Below are 17,403 nucleotides of genomic sequence, written 5' to 3' on the forward strand. Positions count from 1 at the left end.
TTTGGACTTCTGCAATCATCAACTTACTCTCAACTACCATAGGATGCACTCCAGATATAAAAATCATGCCAAGATTGCAAACTCTGTGATGAATCGAGCAAGGCAGTGGTTTTCCTACTCCCTGCTTATATACTCTAAGGAGATGAAATGTCGAGGCCATATGATAATGCATTGCATCCTTTATTTTAAAAAGTTAAATTGAGAAGGATGCCGTAACTTGCAAAATCCCATATTGGCAGACAAGAAGCTCACAGGTAACACATCTGGATAAGGATCTGATCAAAGTGAGGCAAAGATTCAAGTTTGAAGCAACTTATGAGAAACTGCATCAGTATTTGCAATGCGTCGCTTTCAAGGCGCTCTGTTGTTCGGCTTTGTCAATACTCGTTTGCCGCTCAATTATCAAATTTATTTATGTGGTGTCTTGGTTCGTGCGAATTGAATTTATTGTAGCGGATCGTAACATGGGGCTAATAAGCTGATCTATCCTTTGTTTCACATCATGATCACTATCCCAAGCAGGCTGATTAGTCTCTTCCTGTATTTCTATTTCCAAGGATGTATATCATATTGGATGCATAAATAATATGCAAACAAGGAGTCGGGTAAGCAAAATCGTTTCACGATTCCAACGCGCTGTAGAGCATGATAACGAGAAAGAACAGATAGGACAGGATTCGCCAGCCGATGTGCCACCAGTAAACTTTTCTTATCATTGTGTGTTTAAACGGGGATCGTGGCACATCGATGTTGGAGATGATGTGTAAGCTTTTTGTAACCCCTATTCCCACTGCCTGAGCGTTTACGGAATTTAAATCATAGTTCAGGAGCCACCGTTCAGGGCCAATGCTGCCTGTGCGATTGTCATGTTATCGGCGAAAATGGGGTGTTTCCATGCTTGGACTGTTACTCCAGCAGAAAAAAGAAAAAAAAAATTTGACCGCTGATCTCTCTTTGATCATGCAGATTGCCAGTGCAACAGGTTGAATACATCACAGTGATGCTTTGCTCAACCGTTTACCTTATTTTTATGCAGGTGGGCCAACTTTACGGAGATTAGAAGGCTTTTTTTTTTTTTTTACGAAGCACCTCGTGCATGTTCCCCATCCAAAATATGCCGCCAATTCTGCACATAATGTTTATGGGTGACTATTCACATGAGAACAAGTTCACTTGCACTCTCTTTTTAGGAAAATCTTTTTTACAGATGCACCCCAATGAAGCGATCAACAGCCGAAACACTGTGGTATATCTGATAAATGTTCTTTATGGTCAAAAAATGCCATGGTGATACTGCCTGTGCCTGTGCATATGTATACCTTTCCTTTATAATGATCACCAATCCCGTAAAAAAAACAGGGAATTTAACACAGTGTCAGAAAGGCGTTTACCAAGTTATCGAGATATGTATAAAAGAAAAGACTTACTTTTTCCGCATTGGCCTTTCGGCCTCCAGTGACACTCGGTTCGAAACGTACAGCAGACCCATGAAAAGAGAGGACAGGGAAGACGCAGCAGCTATATGTTTTTATTGTGGTACACTTTCATTATGGAACTGTGATGCTCAAACCAGTTTGATACATTGCTCTAAACCGCCATGGGTCGTCACTACAGAGCTATTTTCGAATGATTGAAATTGATAGTGACCAATATACAGAGGACGGTGGTAATCAAAAGATGATATTAATGTAGTGTACCAGAAGCTACAACTGTAATTCCATCAAAATGGACATATAGTGATGTTGTAGACGATAATGTCCAAAATTGGCCGTCTGTAAGCTAATGTATTTAAATTTGACGGCATCAATCATAGGCTTTTATTTTCAAAGACATCATCTGGCTATCTTGACTATGCGAACTTTCAGTACGATACAGCTCTCTCCAGTAAATATTTATTTTTTATCTATTTTAGCGGTTAGAACACCTAAAAGTGTTTGTGATGATATATTCTAAGAGAAAAAAATTGTACTATGGTGTCAATTTCATGATCTTTCGAAAAATAGCACTTCCTAAGCCACGGAAAAGTTGCTGGAAACGATTGTCAGCGACATGGTGAATGAGACAGATCAGCTCCTTTTATACCATGCTGAAAAGCTATTTACATCGATTGTACGTTGTCCAGTAATGTTCTCGAGGCATGTCACTCATTTCACGATTCATACAGTTACCCGTGGCAAGCGTTGAAACTGCTTTCAAAATCAACCCGAAATCCGCACCCGTGTATACCCGAACCTCAGCAGTTGGCTGAAAATGCAGTCAAGCAAGTCGAATCCATCTTGACCGCCGTTTATCATTCTCATGCGGTCAAAGAAGACCCGAATATCTGTCTAAAAAAAAGCCTCGGTCATCAACTGCAGATATCTCCTTCGTCGATTCAAGGAGCAGGTACGAGAGAACGAGAGGAAAAGGCTCGTTACTGTTTCTGCATGATTAATGACCTAGTATAGGTATGGGCGTTTTTCTAAAAGGGTCTTGCAAGAAAGGATCGATTGTCTGTTTCTATCCAGGTAAAGCCGTCTGCAAAAGAAGATCACATCAAAGGAATGCTCATCCAGCTTTTAGGGACGATATATTTGCCATCCGAACCTTTGCTTTTTGCAAGTATCGCCAACCGATATATACTCAAATGTTACGATGGCGTCTTTGTGGATGCCAAACCGACAGGTACAGAGATTGTTATCAGGGTCAATGCAGCTTGACAGTACGAAGACTGATCGTTATTGTAAAGGCTTATCCGGACGTATCCACAAGTCTATTTATCATCGAGAGAATTGGCCAGGTGCTATTCAGATCAGTGATGCTACATGGATGACCAAAACGCCCAGGTATAGATACAAAGTAGATTGTCCCGGTAATGACATGTCTGCTAAATGGACAAAAAGGAACCCGTTAGCTGTGGGTCACATCGTCAACAACGGAACAACCGAATACCAACCTAATGGTAAGAGACTCTTCCAAGTCATTATTCCATTATTACATTTTAGTCACGTCAACCTTTTCATTGGCAGTGTTCTATCATGAAATCGACATACCCCCTGTGTTTCCTCGCGATCTTCGTCAATATATACCCAACATATACTGGAGTTCTATCGACCCTTTGACCACAACCACGAGGATGGTCGGCCTTATCGCAACCCGCGACATCCACAATGAAGAGCTATTTTCCGTCTACATGGACACCGTGTAAATCAGGAATGGATGGGGTTAGTTGCATGCGAGCAATTGCTTTGACAATCCACAGTTTTTTGGCATGTAAGTTTTTGCATAAATATGTATCTATACATCCGAACTATCCGCAGAACAACCCATCGCAGCAGTGTGCACTACATAGAACATGTTAATTCGGTGCTCTTGGCATGTTACTTCATGTGTAGCTGTTGCAAAATATGCAGTCATAGCGTTGATTATGTATTTAACTTTATTCCTCAAAAGGCTCATAAGAAAGAATCCTTGTATGAAAAAAATGCAATTCTTTTATTGGTGTGGATGATGAAACTGGTTGTTTAATGAGTAGCAATTCCTAAATCTTTAGTCTGCGACGCGTAAGCATGCCATCGATCATCCATTTCAATGATGATCTTTGGCTGGGTGAGCGACTGTAGGGATATTCTTTGCGGTTGCGATGTTTGTGACGTATTAGAGGTGGTTCGTTTCTCTCTGAGAACTCGAGAGGAGGTTGGCTGTGGATCGTACGGATGTGAAAACATTTCAAAGTTTCTTTTTCTTCGACAAAAAGAACAAACACAGATCCCTCGACATCTATGAACATCATTTGTTAAACGACTGTCTACACCCCTTCACCCGCATTCCGATATACTCACTGAGGGCAGATCCAGTCTTTTTCTTCTTCTTTGGTCATTGTATTGTCACCGTAATGTCGTAAGCAAGACAAATGAAACAACCGATTGCAGTCGTGTCCGTTACTCTTGACCCCCTTGCATATAACCTAATCCCACCAATAAGGCCTAGCTGCAAAAACACAATAAGCAACACTCTAACCGTACCTTGCGCATACCGTGACCAATATTTCTATGAAAAAAAACCAACGTTTAGTCTAAGCGCGTCTGTGGTGACGTGTCGATCGTGCCATACCTGCACTGATGGCAAGAATGGTTGCCTTCACCAGGACGATGTCGTGGTTTCCAGGGTGGTGGTAGTGACGGGGGAATGTACCTTACAGGTCCACCTTTACGGCTTCTTGGTGATCGCTATGGAACAATTTGACTTTTTGGTCATTTCCCTGTGGGCAACCAATGAACCACCTACCCGAAGTGTACGAGCTTTAATGACTGGTTTCGTTGGCTTGATAATACGTTTTGGTTTTTCCAAGTCCTGCTTCTGTATCGACGTTAATACATGCGTCATGCCAGAGGTTAGCGATCCACGAGTATTTACCGTCATGTCAGGTGCCAGCCCCAAGCTCAGTAACAGTGACTGATTTTCCGCAATGCGCCGCCTGCGCTCTTCCTCATAACTATTCGTCGTCTACAAGAGTATGCCATTAGTAGCCAAGAAACAGGAGCATAGCATTGAGCTTGTCGTCTAACCATGTTGGCACAGTCACCCAGAGAAAAAAAGGTCTGAAATTCAGGGCGCAAAAAGAAAATTTTATCATGCTGTCAAAAATTTGATCACCGTGTGACACGGCTGAAAATTGGTGGCCAGTTCGCCCATGCCTATCACTCATCGCAGATCATTGATAACTGAACAGTGTGCAAACTACAAAGCCCACTTGTCTAGAGTGAGCCCTACTACATTTTTTTGGTGGATTTTTACCATTTTGGCCTAGTTGGGTGATACGCCATGGTGATGATATTGTAAATTACCGTCACTGGTATTAATGATATCCTTTATATATTTCTCTTTTGTTTACAAGTAGACAAGATGATCATCAGATACACATTTTTTTCAGTTTATGGCTACCAAAAATAAATAAATTAGAGTTTCAAGATTTCCACAATGGTCTCTGATAAGTATTCAAAGGTACTATCGGGACCTTCTTGGGGTAAATCAAAGAACAGTTCCAGGACGGTTTCTCTGTGTTTGTCATAATCAAAGCCGTGTTTAAACATTGGCTTTTCGGCTAGCGTGGCCTTGTTGATTTCGGCCCACTTTTTACAGAAACGTCTCGCGGCGCTTTCCATGATCAGGGGCAAATCGATGATATCATTAATCATCATCCGGGGTTGATGTTCTTGCAGACGCGAGATCACCGTAAGGATTTCCACGGCAATTTGACGTTCAGCCGGATCTTTACAAAATCCAAGGAATCCTTCCACTGCCAGTGCAAAATTGAACTCCTCAGGCGTCTTTTCTAGAACAATAGGATCACGCGGAAGAATATGCTGATGGATACACAATCCTTGCGATCTGTTTAAAATGTTCCATGTCTGAGGGAAGAAACCCGAAGGAACCCGATTGAGCGCTCCATCATTCTTGCGACGATGCAACCAACGACCATTCGAATTTGGGAAACATGAAGCCAGGATGTCATTGTTGGCGGATGGTACTGTCTGTGGGTTCAACTGGATACGTTTTTCGAAGATCTCTGTAGGACCATCCATACTTCCATGATGCGCTTCCCAAACTTCCTCTGGACAACCTAAGAGAGCATAAGCGCACCATCATAATCATAGCAATGGTAACCATAGGAGACGGAATTTTATGCCACATACCTCTTTCACCAACGAATACATACGAGTCACGATAACGCACTTGGCGTATTTTCCGACTTCCCAGGGCTTCCAAGGCCTCAACAGCTTCCGTGGTCAAATGCTCGGTGAATTCATCTTTGGCTGCAATCACCACCACGGTTCTTGCCGGAATCCAGTTCAAGAATCGTACAAAGTCTGCGCTTTCTTCCTCTGAGATATGGGTATCGAACGATGCTCTTTCGATGACAACTTTATCACGAAGAGTCATGGTCCACACATGAATTCCACGGGAAGTGGCATCCATCGCACTGCCGTTGATTTCCAATTTGGCAAAATTTCCTGCACAATATCCAGCCGACTGAACACGAACCACCAGATGGGTATCATCCTTTAACTGAGTAATGGAAGGAGAGTTGGGGTATTCATGATGACCGATTTCAAGCGGTGATACTATGCTAGTTTGTTCAGGCAACTGGGCGAGCATCACGTAACCTCCCGGTTTATCTCGTACCACAATATTGGTGGTGGTGAGATGGGGACCCGAAAGGATCGTAGCTAAGAGTAACTTTAACTCGTACGGCGACAGCTGCATCAAGTGGTCAATAGCCTCTTCTTCGTTGCAATGGTTCATTCTTCGAATTTCCTCTCTCAGTGCAATGATGATGTAATGTGTACGTAAACGCAGAATGCCATCCAACATTTGAGGTGATGTACGAATAAAGCTTCCAAGATAAATGAGCACTTCCTGCACCAGAGGGCCCTCTCGTACAGCATCATGACTACCAAGAAAAAAAACCAACAATCAGATACTACATCCTGTGTGTTTCTTTCGGCAGGCTTACCAATGCTCGACAATCATTCTGTTTAATGTATCCGGCGTCACAGGTGCGGAGATCAAGTACTCGTGTGGACCCGAACCGATGCTGACTTGCTTTTGACGGATCACCAGGTCGGTAATGCATATCGTCAAGGAAGGCACCATCTTTTGCAATAATCCAGCGGCTTGTCTGGCGATAAACCAGTACTGAAGTTTCATCGATTTCAGATACACCTCTTCCAAAAGCTCTTGAAGCGTAGCATCCAACCGCTCAATATATGAGTTCTTTGGCTTGCAAGACAGCATGTATTGTAGTAAATCTGAAGGGTACTGTGTTAGAAAGAAGGGAATGCATTTTAGAAGAAAAAAATGACGCAAACTCTGGATTTACCTATTTGATCATAGAGGTTGACCGATGCAGCCAGACTTTCCACAGCTTGATCAAACTGCGATGAATCACCTAGGGTGAGGGACAGCATTTCCATTGGCGATTCTGTCTCTGTCTCGTCTTCGTCAACGGCGGCGGCCCCATTCGGAGATCTTGATTGTTTTTCGTGTTTGTTGGTCGGCGAACTGTCTTTGTGATCTTTCAGTCTAAATTCAGGCTCCACATTTGATTTCAGCTTGGACAATGCGTCGGCCAGGGCATGAAAGTAAGTATCATCCTGCTGCGCTGAAGACGGCAAACTGATGGATTTGGTCTGCAAATGCATACTGCGTCGTCGTGGGGTCTTGGCTCCAGGGGTCTTGGCCCCGGGAGTACTTGCTTGAGTGGCGGATTCACTGTAAGCAAGTTTACGAAACGATCCTCGGCGTGAGGCATTGCGTCGAATAAGGTCCCAGTTGATCTCGGGTTTATCCAAGAGGAAGTCGAGCGACTCGATATTACTGGTATTCATGGTTTCAGCTAATCGTGACAAGCGTACTCGGATACCGCTGCACAGACCGTTGCGAAGACTCAAAAAGAAGTTGAGCAGATTCTTTCTCGACGGATCCATTGGGGCGCCTGAGCTGGTTTGCAATCCTCCCAGTAGCGATCGTGTAAGAATGACTGTCATGGTAGGTCGGCCAGCATAGAACCAGTTTTGGCTGGTAAAGCTGAGCTCGCTTTCAAAAGCAGACACCAAATAATCGGGATCGGCGTTCAGGTAAAACTCGTTATTGTCCATGAAATGCGGCGTGAAAGCATAGATCTGGCCTTGAATGCGGTAAAGTCGAGAAGTACCTAGAACACCAATAGGTCTAACCGCAGAGAGGTTAATCTTCTTGCAGATTCGGATTTTTCCATTTTTTTCTGCATCTTTTGGGGCTTGCTCTGTTTACCTTTTCGGGCGTCCACTCATGCCCATTTTTGTATTCAAACCGAGACCAGCATAAATATCGGCCAACGCATTGGGGGGAAGAATCGTGATGGTGCTAACAATCTGATCGGCGGTTTGGGTTTCTAATCCGTACATAGATGATAGAATACTCTGTAATTCGGCATCTTCCGCAATAAGCGCAATTTGGACGATCGTCTCCCTTTTGGCTGTCATGTAACGCCGACCAAGTGGGTCCATTTCTGAGGGTGACAGCAGATTTTCGTACATCAAATTGCCTAAAGTGTAAAGCGAGTTGGCCCACACCAACGGTACGTTATCATTGGGACATCGTTGCTGCGAGTGAGGGTTCGCTTTTTCTGCTTCGACTGCATGTTCTGGCACATAGTACAGTTCGGCTAAAAGCGGGAAACCGGTAGGCGATGGACTGCACATATCCACAGGGGATGACACTATCTCTTGCCCATGCGTTTGCATAGCACTGCTGTCGAGGGATGTTCCCGAGTTTCCATAGATCAAGAGTGGTTGTAGTTTCTGTCGATAATTCTCTACTTGGATCCTATCGTCTGTAAATAACCCTTCCAGCAGCATGTAGGTAAAGAATAACGGCCATTCGCTTTCAATATCTTCAAACACTTTGAGCTCGTTGGCGTTATAATGAAGTCGTGATGTATCCTCCAGCACGGTTTGATGCCCGTCGCGTAAAAATCGTTTCCATCCATATCGTCCTTCCAGTTTTTTTATGGCTTCTGATTTGGAACGCATCATGAGCTCTGGATCATCCACAGCGAAAGCGGGAAACCCAATGACGGAAAGTATCGACCCATCAATTTCCTTGGAATTAGATTCTCTAGGTAAAAAGCTGTGGAGCGTCGTCGCATTTCTCGTCAACTCGTCCGGCAGCACACGGATCACCTAGGTTTTTTCTAAAGATTAAGATGATACCTTGATGATGCTTGAATTTCTACGTGTCGACTTACGGAAGACGTTCCGCCACGAGCGCCGAATAGGTTGATGCCATTGATGGCCTTCAGAGCAGCCACGACCATACCGATGGACGATGAATTCAGCTCCGGTTGACCGTGGTTGATCTTGTTGCCTCGTTCCCAAATGCCATAATCTGGCGTTCGATAAGCACCTATGAATTCGTTTTTTTATCAGACCATGGATCCTTTATATGGGGTTGAACATGCATTCAGGGCCGTCCCTGATTCCACATACGCTCAATGTAAAAAACGAGGTTCTGCACGAAATCCACTTCATCTTGACTGTAGACGATGGTGAAGCCACTGGTGGTCATGTCAGCGAGTGCAAGCATAAATAAAGCGGTGGCATCGAGCTGTGGAGCACGTGACAATGATTAAGGACCACAGATCGCCGTATTAGAATGATTCTGGACGTGTACCTGAAGATGACCCCATTCAAAGTCTCCTACAACCGTTTCGCCTGTATTGGTATCGTATTTTGCATGCAATGAATGTTCCAATGCTTGGGTGTACTTGAAAGCTTCCACTTTTTGACTTTGTCGCATCATGGCAAACAAAAGACCACGCATGTTTTTAATGACCGAATGCTCAAGTTCAACTGGCGATAGGGAAAATGTGAGGAATCTGCACTTCGCGAGATAGATGAACGCAAATATTTACATGTTCTTCCGCTGGTATCATCGATCCGGCGATAAGCCAGAGCTAAACCATACACGGCATAGATAGAATACACATTATCCCTAAAGACGTTATCATTGTACTTTCATCATGCATTCACTGCCGAAAACCGCGCCACTTACCTCACCCAAGCATCTGTATAATTTCCATGGCTCTATCCACCCCTTTTTGTCAAATGAAACAGGATCGATGAACCATATTCTCGCGTACCTACCGTGACAGCTACCGATGCAGGTATCAACCCCGTGGCGGCATTCTGTTTAGCAAGTATAGTACTATAGATTGCTTTGTAATAGTAATCAAGGCGTTCAAGAACTTGCTTCCGAGGAAGATACGTCATAAAGATGAAAAGGAAATGAAAAAAGGGGAAGAAAAAAAAAGATAAAAGGAAAAAGAAGGAAACTTTGTCGGAGATCCTCCCTGAAAACAAAAAAAAATACCATTCAGACGCGGGCAAAGGCTAAAGCGATGCATTCATGCGCCGCTTCAAACATTGTAACCATGCAAATCCATCCATCCATCTGTTCTTGCCACTCAGCACAAGTAAAACTCAGCACGAGCCATGTGCGGAACATTCGTCTCTTTCGCTTTAGTGACTGCATCTGATATTTACAGAAGCTGGTCAACAGCATCTTCTATTGATTTGCAGCAGCAAAACATTAGGATTGAAAACTGATAAAAGGCTAAATGATACATAATGATCGAACAAATTGGATATACGGAAGAGAATTATGGAGGGGGAGAGGACGGTGGATTTATAATTGGTTGGATAAATGAATGCAAGTGGCCGAGGATCAGTGAGACTGTGATGATAAAATACGTTCCAAACGCTAAACCAACGTGTCACTCCACTACCGACGCGTCTAGACTCGTTACTGACGTGAATATCTTACCTCAGAAGCCACGCTCACAGGATTCTCGCATCGCATGTAAGCACTTGTCATAATATCTTGCAGTATGGTGTTGGCCCATCTAGTGAAAGTGGCATTCAGATCCAGTGGGTGTGATGATAACTGCCCTATTAACTTACTTTTCGTCGCCAACATAGCCCCACATCGTCCGTCGACAATATTCCACATCCACCTGAACCTGTTGGTACGTTGCCTCATGCATCTGCATCTCGCGGACGGTTTCATGGAAAGCTTTCAAGAGGATTCGAACCAAGGCGCTGCATACACCGGACGGTGTCGGTTCTACGTGGCGGTAGATATCCACCCGGTCAGCAAACAGTTTATCAATGTTGTTCATCATATTAAGTGTTAATCCGCTTCCAAAGTTGGAAATGATCCCCAATCCACCAGCATCGGCTGTACCAGCACCAGCAGACGATAAACTTGCCAAACTCTGAGTTGACTGAACATGTCGCATATAAGGCCCTTCACCGCCCGTTGCTGAAGATATCGATCCCGTTGGATAGTCATACTCTGTATCGGGTGTGTGACCGTGTCCAGGCGATGCTTCCGGTTGTGACATGACGGTATCTACAAGTTGCTCGGTGCTTCGGAGATGAAGCATGATTTCCTTCCATAAAGGCGAGACCTGAACATCGCCAAGATGCGAATCAATTTCATAAAGATAAAACCCTTGAAGACGGGATGACCAAACGTGGACCCATTCCATTACTTGTGCGTTTAACAGCCATTGTCCAGATTTTAAAAACTCGTCCATGATGTGATGCATATCAGGCAGGAATCGGGGATCGATGGAGGGTGTTTTATCGTGAACGGCGGGATTTTTGGTGGAATCAATGCCATCGCTCGACAAAAAGTAGAGTGTAAAATGACTGTAAATCTGCGCGACGACCCATTCGGCAAAATCATAGCATAAGCGCGACCCGATCAACTTGAGTGCAGGAGAAGCCACGGTGTTTTTCTTTGAAAGTGTCGTCGACGTTGTCTAACGAATGGTTTTATCATTAGTAGCCTGTAATAGCCCTCCAACGTGGGTTCGCTGAGGTCTACGTACCGTGATATCGTTGCAAACGTCGAGACACATTGTCTTTACCCCTATTTGCAATCGATCCAAGAACTGCGATCGACTGTGACGCGCAAATACTGGGACATCCACGTTTAGACTCTCGTGTAATGGTCGTATACATCTTTCAATGAAATGCTGTAAGAATCCCTCATCAATGTCTACTGTAAATGCAGCCACATCGCCACTCTCCAAATTTCCTTTGGGTACACCTGAGTCGCTCAAGTTTGCAAAGAATTCTCCGGTGCGTTCTATAGAATTGTTAGAAACGGACATTCATTTGAAGAGTGCGGTTCAACTTGGTGACAAACTCCTACCTTTCACTAGTTTGACGCCCGTGCCCAGTAATCGATCAATGAGATTGCCTTCCCACTGATTACTTAAATCATTCATGCGTCTATCGATGCCAGCAACGGTAGACAGGGTATTTCCATGCTTTGTAATGGCAATGCATAGTTCACCCAGATATTGGACTTGCTTCAAAGGGGTGGGCACTTCCAAAATGTCGTCCTATGCTTCCTTGTAAAAAAAGACGGACCTTTCTGGTCAGAATCTATTTGGTTGCTTACAGGTAAATGAAGAAATCTTTGAACCAAGTCGAAGAAACGATCAATGAAGCCCTGAATGCCCTTTAGCAGATCTTCTTTGGCCTCCTTTTTCTCCTATGCGAGCAACTCAACGTGTCAGTCATCCGTCCTGTATGGACATCCATCGATTCCCTTACAGCAGAACCTAGATGTGCCACACCCGCGTGTCCTTTTTCGCTCGTCTCGTCGGACGGCGTTGAGAGGAAAAAACTGTCAAATCTTTGCACGATATCTTCCAGCGCCACAAGGTAGATATTGATGAACTCGTCTATATTCTCGGGTTCCGGATGTTGATCTTGTTTCTTCTTCAACAGGGCCGTTTGTCTACGCAGCCAGTATCATCAGTCTGTTTCTAAATCGAGAGTATTTCTTTATCCCCCTTGGCTCGCTGCAAACGTACAATGTAATGTATTTGGTCCACAAAGTTTGCATATCGTACTTTAACAAAACCAGTAGTTTTGTATCTTCACCAATCTCGTCTGAAGTCGCGTCCTCGCGTCCCATATGCTCCCATAATTTCGTCTTGACCGTTTCCATGATCTGATGACAATCTTTCTCGATTCCACTAAAAGCAGTCATGTGTTGGTAGTGATTAAGCAATGCACTGGCTCGCACGTAATAACGAACCGCCTGCGCATAGCGGTCTTTGGCGATGCATCGATTCAATCGATCGGGTAACTCAAAAATAAACTGTAGGCGCTTGAGGAGATTGTGGACATTACCGAGCTGCTTGACTTTTTCACGATTCGGTCCCAATGCTTCTTTAATGGTCGAACACTGTTGCGTGATGCTACTGATATTTTCGTTCAACAGGGTTGTCTCGGATTCCATATCCTCGACATTGGACTTCATCTAAGTGGTGCACACACACGTAAGTATCGACTCGAACTTTCCTTTTGCCCGTCAAGTTACCTTTCGTATGGTATCTGTGGCGCTGATAAATTTGTTATAGTTTTCGTAAACGAGGGTCTTCATGTCGCCATCGATTTGTCGAATCTCTGTCAGGTTCTCGTTACATGCTGGCTACTGAATACTTGCATCACTACATCACGTACCACTGATAAGCTCATTATCCTTCTTGATGAGACCACCGAGAGGCTGTTCCTTTAAAAGTCTGGAAAAGTACTTGACATTGTCAAAGTCTTTATTGTCTGGAATGGGTATTTGAAAAGTTAGAGCCTGAAAAATAGAAAAAAGTCGTGCGAATACGCGGGGTACTGACCGATATTGTATGGCTGTGGCGCGTTCTCGGAGGCTGCTGCTATGCCGTAGTATTTCTTGAGGTTGATATTGCGATCGCGCGCCTTGTTTAACCTCGGTCTTGCTGGGCTTTCTTGCATATTAAGTTTTTCGTAAAGAGGAAACCGTTATCTCAAAGAGCGGGTTTCATACTCCGAATTCATTCGAATTTCAAGCGGTGGGATTATGACAACTTGTGAACTTTTTTTTGCCAAGCTTCCATGACCCTGAAGGAAGTAAAAATACGAGAGTCTTGTTTGGATGCTGCTTCCAAAAGCATAAGTTTCGTATGAATGCGTGGCTCGGAGAATCATATGTACTGAAGAATAGCTTCTATTTTTCAAGTTGTATGGAAATGCCACATATAATGAATGGATCAACCTGATAAACCCGTTTTGATGCCGCATACGGATCCCCTATGGCCAGGACGGCAAGTTACTCTAGCAATTTTTCCATTATTTTAGCTGATTTTTTATCCCACGTTAGCTCGCTGATAAGCTCGTCTACAGGAATGGGCATCAACATTTTTGCTTACAGGCAAGCCGATGGTGTTCTTGAAGATTTTTGTTTCGGTCCTGAATCTGGGATTCGCCAAAAAAAAAAAAAAAAAGTGACGTAAAAAAATTGGGATTCGAGAGATTTTTGAACATTCTTGGAAATCGCGTTGGGAGTTCTACTTTTGCAATATGACACGAATCTTTCAGTGCACGTTGTCTTCATCGTTGAAACGAAGATGCGTACAAACGACTCCCTTATGGAGGAAACAAGCGTATGCCGCTTGCTTGACTCGATCGTTCTCGTCAACAAAACCATCGTTCGAAAACAACGCTGAACCAAAGGAACCCAAGGCTGACCAGTTTCGTAAGTTCACCTTGTTCCTCTCACAGATTTAATGGGTCGAAACAACGTCTCACCGTTCCGTAGCTTGGCTGTTAAGCTCCGAGGGCCCACGCATAGCGAAACACGATTACCCGACGTCGGCCGGTTCATTTGGATTTCTCACTTTATTTCCAAAATTCATTCAGCATGGCATGTGCTTTTGGGCCGCCAAAGGGTTTATGGGTGTGAATATGGGAGCAGACTACTTTCCTGATCAATTTCTTGTGGGAGGTACGTTGAAAACAGATTTTGGGGGATAATCATACAATAGCAATCAGTCAAGTAAACTTTTTTTGCAGCAACCATGGCTTTACGGCAGGCCGTCACATCAATATCACAACAGATAACGGACCCTACCACAGAGAAAGAAGAAGCGCTGGAAAAAATGCTGGGAAAACCACTTTTGGACCGCTTCATGGAAGCAGGGAAAGCTCTGCACGGTGCTGAACTCTCGATCCAAGTACCGCAGGTGTACGACGCTGAATTGAAAGATATCTGGATTAACGTCGGCACCAACGAAGCATTTAAAAACCATCGTAAATTCGAAATAGTCGAATGGATGACGTTCAGAATGGCAATGGAGAAAGGAAAAGACGACTCGCCCGAATCGTATTCCGATTTCAACTCGCGTATCACCAATTCATGGTTGTCGGCCGTACAGATCAATGTAGATGTGGCGATCGATGCGGACATTGTTTACAAAGTGGCCAAAGGAGACGATGTCCTCTTATACGACGAAGGACGGCGCTCGGTCATGTTGCGCCTGGGTAGCCCCTATTTCGAGCCTGCAAAAAAGATGGTATCAGGAAGAGATCCCGATACACTCGAACCATACAATGACTGGACTTGGAAAATCGTTGATATCGACCAGCTGTTAGAAAAAGAAGCCCAAGAACATCAAGACCAAGATGAAGACGAAGATCGAGATTAATTTTTTTTGGCCATGTCTTCTTTTTGATCATGTAATATATACACACTTGTTTTTAAATCATCTTTATAACTTTTTTTTGTATGTGTAAAGTCTAAGTTGGAAAAAGAGAGTGGTTTATTGCCAATACTAGACCATTTAGACACCCACGCAATAAGCTTTGCCAGTGTCCAGGTTATCACAGACGTGATCACCGAGGTGATGAAGGCCCTTGTTCCAGCTGTACAATTGATCAACGCTAATATGGTTTTTCTTTGCAACATCGACGCATCCGTTATCCGAAGGAGTAACCGTATAGAACTTTTTGCAGTTGGGGACGATGTGGTTGACCTTGTTAGGTGGACCGGTAGGAGAAGTAGGCTTGGAAGGCTTGCTGGGCTTCTTGGCAGGCTTCTTGGCAGGCTTCTTGGCAGGCTTCTTGGTAGGCTTCTTGGCAGGTTTCTTGGTAGGCTTCTTGCTGGGCTTCTTGGTGGATTTTTTGTTAGACTTCTTGGCAGGTTTCTTGGACGATTTCTTGCCGTTAGTCTTTTTGACGGCACGTCGAGTCAATAGCGAACGCTTGTTGATAACGGCCTGTACAAGTATGAAAATTATTTAAAAAGATACAATAGTGTGCGTCAATATTCGTTATTACCTTGACACAGTATTCGCTACCTGCTTCGAGAGCACTGCAAGCAGTTTCGGGAGAAACTCTCAAATCCTTGTTCCATTGAACGAGTTGTTTGGTGGAAATGTCAAACTTGTTGGCGACATCAGTGCATGATTCATCACTTGTAGCAACTGGAATAACCACATCATTTTAGCACCGCCTTTACTAATAAAATTCAGTAATATATACGTACCAGTATAACGTTGTTGACAAGTGTAAATGGACGGAACGTCGGCCGAAGCCAGTTTCAAGAGAGCAACAGCAGCGACAGCAAGAAGGCAGAATTTCATGTTTTAAAAAGGAGAGGAAGGGGCGATGTACCTGACATCTTTTGCAACTGGTTGACCCTTTTATACCAATCTTCGAATCCAGACCAATTCGATCTTGTTCCTGTCGATCTTTATTTTTATCCAAAGCGTTCAATGTTACACGATCGCACTGATGGCCGACAAAAAAAGTGTCAACATGAACTGGTTTTTTCCAAATTTGAGCTTGGTATAACGTTCTTTACTTCAGTTGATTTTCCAAGAAAGGAGCGATACGATGCCACCAATAAACTCACAATATGCGCCTGTACCTTGTCGCATCATACTCGATTTATTCTTATCTCTTTGATTTCGTATAGTCATGAACCACTAATTCCAAGTCCAAGTCCAAGTCCTCTGTAAGACGGTAGTTACTGTCGTTCAGCAACAAGCGATAAGCAGTGTGGTGCTATGGACACTATGTAAAAAGCGAAACATGTCAATCAATCTCGAATGTTACCTAAATTACATGTGCAACTCGACTCCGTCAGTCACCTGCGGCAGTAAATCAGCCTTGATTGGACGCTATTCAGATTCTCGGTTACAGTGACTAGAGCCAGCCATGATCCCGCAAATAAGTGGCATGACACACTGCCATCATTTATGCTTAAATAAGCCAACATCTCATCCCCTGAGGTATCAACAATTCCAAAAAATCATATGCATATTTTCTGCTCAAGGTAGAGCCGTGCCATACTTTGCAACAAGAGCAAGGGTGGCATCAAGGAAAAAAAAAAGGTACATGGATCCAATAATATCCTGTCGGTGTCGTGGAAGCTTGAAAAGGAAAATTTACCGTGCAAAGATCAATTTTGGCTTAAATGCATGCAGTATTTTTACCCATACCAAGGCATCGTTACAATGGAAGGTGTCACAACGCACTATGTCTCTTGAAACAGCCGCAAGTATTTCACCGTAGCGAACGTATTTACGAAGTATTACAAAAGAGAGTAAAAATAATATAGTCTTCTTGTAACCTTTAATATTCTCTCGTGCCATCTTTTTATAGCGACTAGTAACCTGCATCAATCATAATAGATATTACTCGCTATGAAAGAGATGTTTCAATGACCAAGGTAGCTGTTAGGCAACATACTCCTTACTGTCCATCTTTATATAAAACTATAACGGTACTTCCCAGTATGCCCTCCACTTTTATTTTTCCTATGTCAGTTTTCTTTACGCTTTCTCATCGATCCAGTGCGAGCAATAGTCCGAAACGGACGCGTGATCATACACCCTTAATAAAAATAAAATCGTTTACTTCAGAAAGGCACTTCATAAAATATACTTGGTGACTGCATTCAGCTGCGTCGTATTATATCTTCTGCGGATTATCATATAGAGATGCCCGCGCTATATCCTGCTTTATTAATCCTCCAACGGAA

The 17,403-nt window shown here is 43.6% G+C and overlaps 7 protein-coding genes across 7 annotated transcripts; 2 read left to right on the forward strand and 5 right to left on the reverse strand.

Moving 5' to 3' along the window:
- The first annotated feature begins 1,890 nt into the window (after positions 1 to 1,890).
- BYT42DRAFT_578100 (uncharacterized protein) lies at positions 1,891 to 3,448 on the forward strand. Its single transcript, XM_051569249.1, has 7 exons — positions 1,891 to 2,109; positions 2,165 to 2,385; positions 2,448 to 2,507; positions 2,563 to 2,664; positions 2,729 to 2,825; positions 2,883 to 2,941; positions 3,009 to 3,448. Exons 1-7 carry the CDS (start codon positions 2,057 to 2,059, stop codon positions 3,185 to 3,187), a joined length of 771 nt encoding a protein of 256 aa, XP_051420939.1. The 5' UTR covers positions 1,891 to 2,056; the 3' UTR covers positions 3,188 to 3,448.
- Position 3,449: 1 nt separating this feature from the next.
- BYT42DRAFT_578106 (uncharacterized protein) lies at positions 3,450 to 4,800 on the reverse strand. The gene is made up of 8 exons (XM_051569250.1): positions 4,777 to 4,800; positions 4,548 to 4,682; positions 4,396 to 4,485; positions 4,267 to 4,338; positions 4,093 to 4,208; positions 4,005 to 4,029; positions 3,822 to 3,946; positions 3,450 to 3,759 (listed from the first exon to the last, which is right to left on the reverse strand). The coding sequence occupies exons 2-8, from the start codon at positions 4,548 to 4,550 to the stop codon at positions 3,504 to 3,506; spliced, it is 687 nt and encodes a 228-aa protein (XP_051420940.1). The 5' UTR covers positions 4,551 to 4,682; positions 4,777 to 4,800; the 3' UTR covers positions 3,450 to 3,503.
- A 21-nt stretch (positions 4,801 to 4,821) lies between these two features.
- Positions 4,822 to 9,852, reverse strand: BYT42DRAFT_578115 (glycosyl hydrolases family 15-domain-containing protein). The gene is made up of 11 exons (XM_051569251.1): positions 9,669 to 9,852; positions 9,577 to 9,608; positions 9,437 to 9,516; positions 9,196 to 9,374; positions 9,012 to 9,129; positions 8,771 to 8,928; positions 7,795 to 8,705; positions 6,863 to 7,713; positions 6,497 to 6,791; positions 5,676 to 6,433; positions 4,822 to 5,602 (listed from the first exon to the last, which is right to left on the reverse strand). The coding sequence occupies exons 1-11, from the start codon at positions 9,792 to 9,794 to the stop codon at positions 4,938 to 4,940; spliced, it is 4,173 nt and encodes a 1,390-aa protein (XP_051420941.1). The 5' UTR covers positions 9,795 to 9,852; the 3' UTR covers positions 4,822 to 4,937.
- A 179-nt stretch (positions 9,853 to 10,031) lies between these two features.
- BYT42DRAFT_578117 (Vps51/Vps67-domain-containing protein) lies at positions 10,032 to 13,383 on the reverse strand. The gene is made up of 9 exons (XM_051569252.1): positions 13,238 to 13,383; positions 13,071 to 13,166; positions 12,928 to 13,013; positions 12,416 to 12,867; positions 12,153 to 12,339; positions 11,998 to 12,090; positions 11,746 to 11,938; positions 11,420 to 11,679; positions 10,032 to 11,350 (listed from the first exon to the last, which is right to left on the reverse strand). The coding sequence occupies exons 1-9, from the start codon at positions 13,353 to 13,355 to the stop codon at positions 10,481 to 10,483; spliced, it is 2,355 nt and encodes a 784-aa protein (XP_051420942.1). The 5' UTR covers positions 13,356 to 13,383; the 3' UTR covers positions 10,032 to 10,480.
- A 522-nt stretch (positions 13,384 to 13,905) lies between these two features.
- BYT42DRAFT_578127 (uncharacterized protein) lies at positions 13,906 to 15,461 on the forward strand. Its single transcript, XM_051569253.1, has 3 exons — positions 13,906 to 14,115; positions 14,179 to 14,364; positions 14,433 to 15,461. Exons 1-3 carry the CDS (start codon positions 13,941 to 13,943, stop codon positions 15,062 to 15,064), a joined length of 993 nt encoding a protein of 330 aa, XP_051420943.1. The 5' UTR covers positions 13,906 to 13,940; the 3' UTR covers positions 15,065 to 15,461.
- On the reverse strand, positions 15,460 to 16,029 carry BYT42DRAFT_578129 (uncharacterized protein). Its single transcript, XM_051569254.1, has 2 exons — positions 15,904 to 16,029; positions 15,460 to 15,841 (listed from the first exon to the last, which is right to left on the reverse strand). Exons 1-2 carry the CDS (start codon positions 15,998 to 16,000, stop codon positions 15,582 to 15,584), a joined length of 357 nt encoding a protein of 118 aa, XP_051420944.1. The 5' UTR covers positions 16,001 to 16,029; the 3' UTR covers positions 15,460 to 15,581.
- A 641-nt stretch (positions 16,030 to 16,670) lies between these two features.
- Positions 16,671 to 17,288, reverse strand: BYT42DRAFT_578132 (uncharacterized protein; the record flags this gene model as incomplete). The annotated part of the gene is made up of 2 exons (XM_051569255.1): positions 16,821 to 17,288; positions 16,671 to 16,753 (listed from the first exon to the last, which is right to left on the reverse strand). Exons 1-2 carry the CDS (start codon positions 17,039 to 17,041, stop codon positions 16,672 to 16,674), a joined length of 303 nt encoding a protein of 100 aa, XP_051420945.1. The 5' UTR covers positions 17,042 to 17,288.
- Between the last annotated feature and the right edge of the window lie 115 nt (positions 17,289 to 17,403).

The sequence above is a fragment of the Radiomyces spectabilis genome (genome assembly GCF_025331425.1).
Source record: "Radiomyces spectabilis strain NRRL 2753 chromosome Unknown BYT42scaffold_10, whole genome shotgun sequence".
Classification (NCBI taxonomy): Eukaryota; Fungi; Mucoromycota; class Mucoromycetes; order Mucorales; family Radiomycetaceae; genus Radiomyces; species Radiomyces spectabilis.

Excerpts from the sequence above, each read along its gene's own strand:
- BYT42DRAFT_578106 (XM_051569250.1), bottom strand. Across the intron at positions 4,339-4,395 it reads GGCTGGCACCTGACATGACG|AAGCAGGACTTGGAAAAACC; the intron begins GTAAATACTCGT and ends ACGTCGATACAG. Across the intron at positions 4,209-4,266 it reads TTAAAGCTCGTACACTTCGG|CGATCACCAAGAAGCCGTAA; the intron begins GTAGGTGGTTCA and ends ATTGTTCCATAG.
- BYT42DRAFT_578129 (XM_051569254.1), bottom strand. The coding sequence starts at position 16,000 with ATGAAATTCTGCCTTCTTGCTGTCGCTGCTGTTGCTCTCTTGAAACTG. Across the intron at positions 15,842-15,903 it reads TTGTCAACAACGTTATACTG|TTGCTACAAGTGATGAATCA; the intron begins GTACGTATATAT and ends TGGTTATTCCAG.
- BYT42DRAFT_578100 (XM_051569249.1), top strand. The coding sequence starts at position 2,057 with ATGAGACAGATCAGCTCCTTTTATACCATGCTGAAAAGCTATTTACAT. Across the intron at positions 2,110-2,164 it reads AAAAGCTATTTACATCGATT|TTACCCGTGGCAAGCGTTGA; the intron begins GTACGTTGTCCA and ends CGATTCATACAG. Across the intron at positions 2,508-2,562 it reads GATTGTCTGTTTCTATCCAG|GGACGATATATTTGCCATCC; the intron begins GTAAAGCCGTCT and ends TCCAGCTTTTAG.
- BYT42DRAFT_578117 (XM_051569252.1), bottom strand. The coding sequence starts at position 13,355 with ATGCAAGAAAGCCCAGCAAGACCGAGGTTAAACAAGGCGCGCGATCGC. Across the intron at positions 12,868-12,927 it reads CCACAGATACCATACGAAAG|ATGAAGTCCAATGTCGAGGA; the intron begins GTAACTTGACGG and ends TGCACCACTTAG. Across the intron at positions 11,351-11,419 it reads ACGTTTGCAACGATATCACG|ACAACGTCGACGACACTTTC; the intron begins GTACGTAGACCT and ends ACCATTCGTTAG.
- BYT42DRAFT_578115 (XM_051569251.1), bottom strand. The coding sequence starts at position 9,794 with ATGACGTATCTTCCTCGGAAGCAAGTTCTTGAACGCCTTGATTACTAT. Across the intron at positions 9,517-9,576 it reads TATACAGATGCTTGGGTGAG|GGATAATGTGTATTCTATCT; the intron begins GTAAGTGGCGCG and ends TAACGTCTTTAG. Across the intron at positions 9,375-9,436 it reads TGATACCAGCGGAAGAACAT|TTGAACTTGAGCATTCGGTC; the intron begins GTAAATATTTGC and ends CCCTATCGCCAG.
- BYT42DRAFT_578127 (XM_051569253.1), top strand. The coding sequence starts at position 13,941 with ATGACACGAATCTTTCAGTGCACGTTGTCTTCATCGTTGAAACGAAGA. Across the intron at positions 14,116-14,178 it reads ACCCAAGGCTGACCAGTTTC|CTTGGCTGTTAAGCTCCGAG; the intron begins GTAAGTTCACCT and ends ACCGTTCCGTAG. Across the intron at positions 14,365-14,432 it reads TGATCAATTTCTTGTGGGAG|CAACCATGGCTTTACGGCAG; the intron begins GTACGTTGAAAA and ends CTTTTTTTGCAG.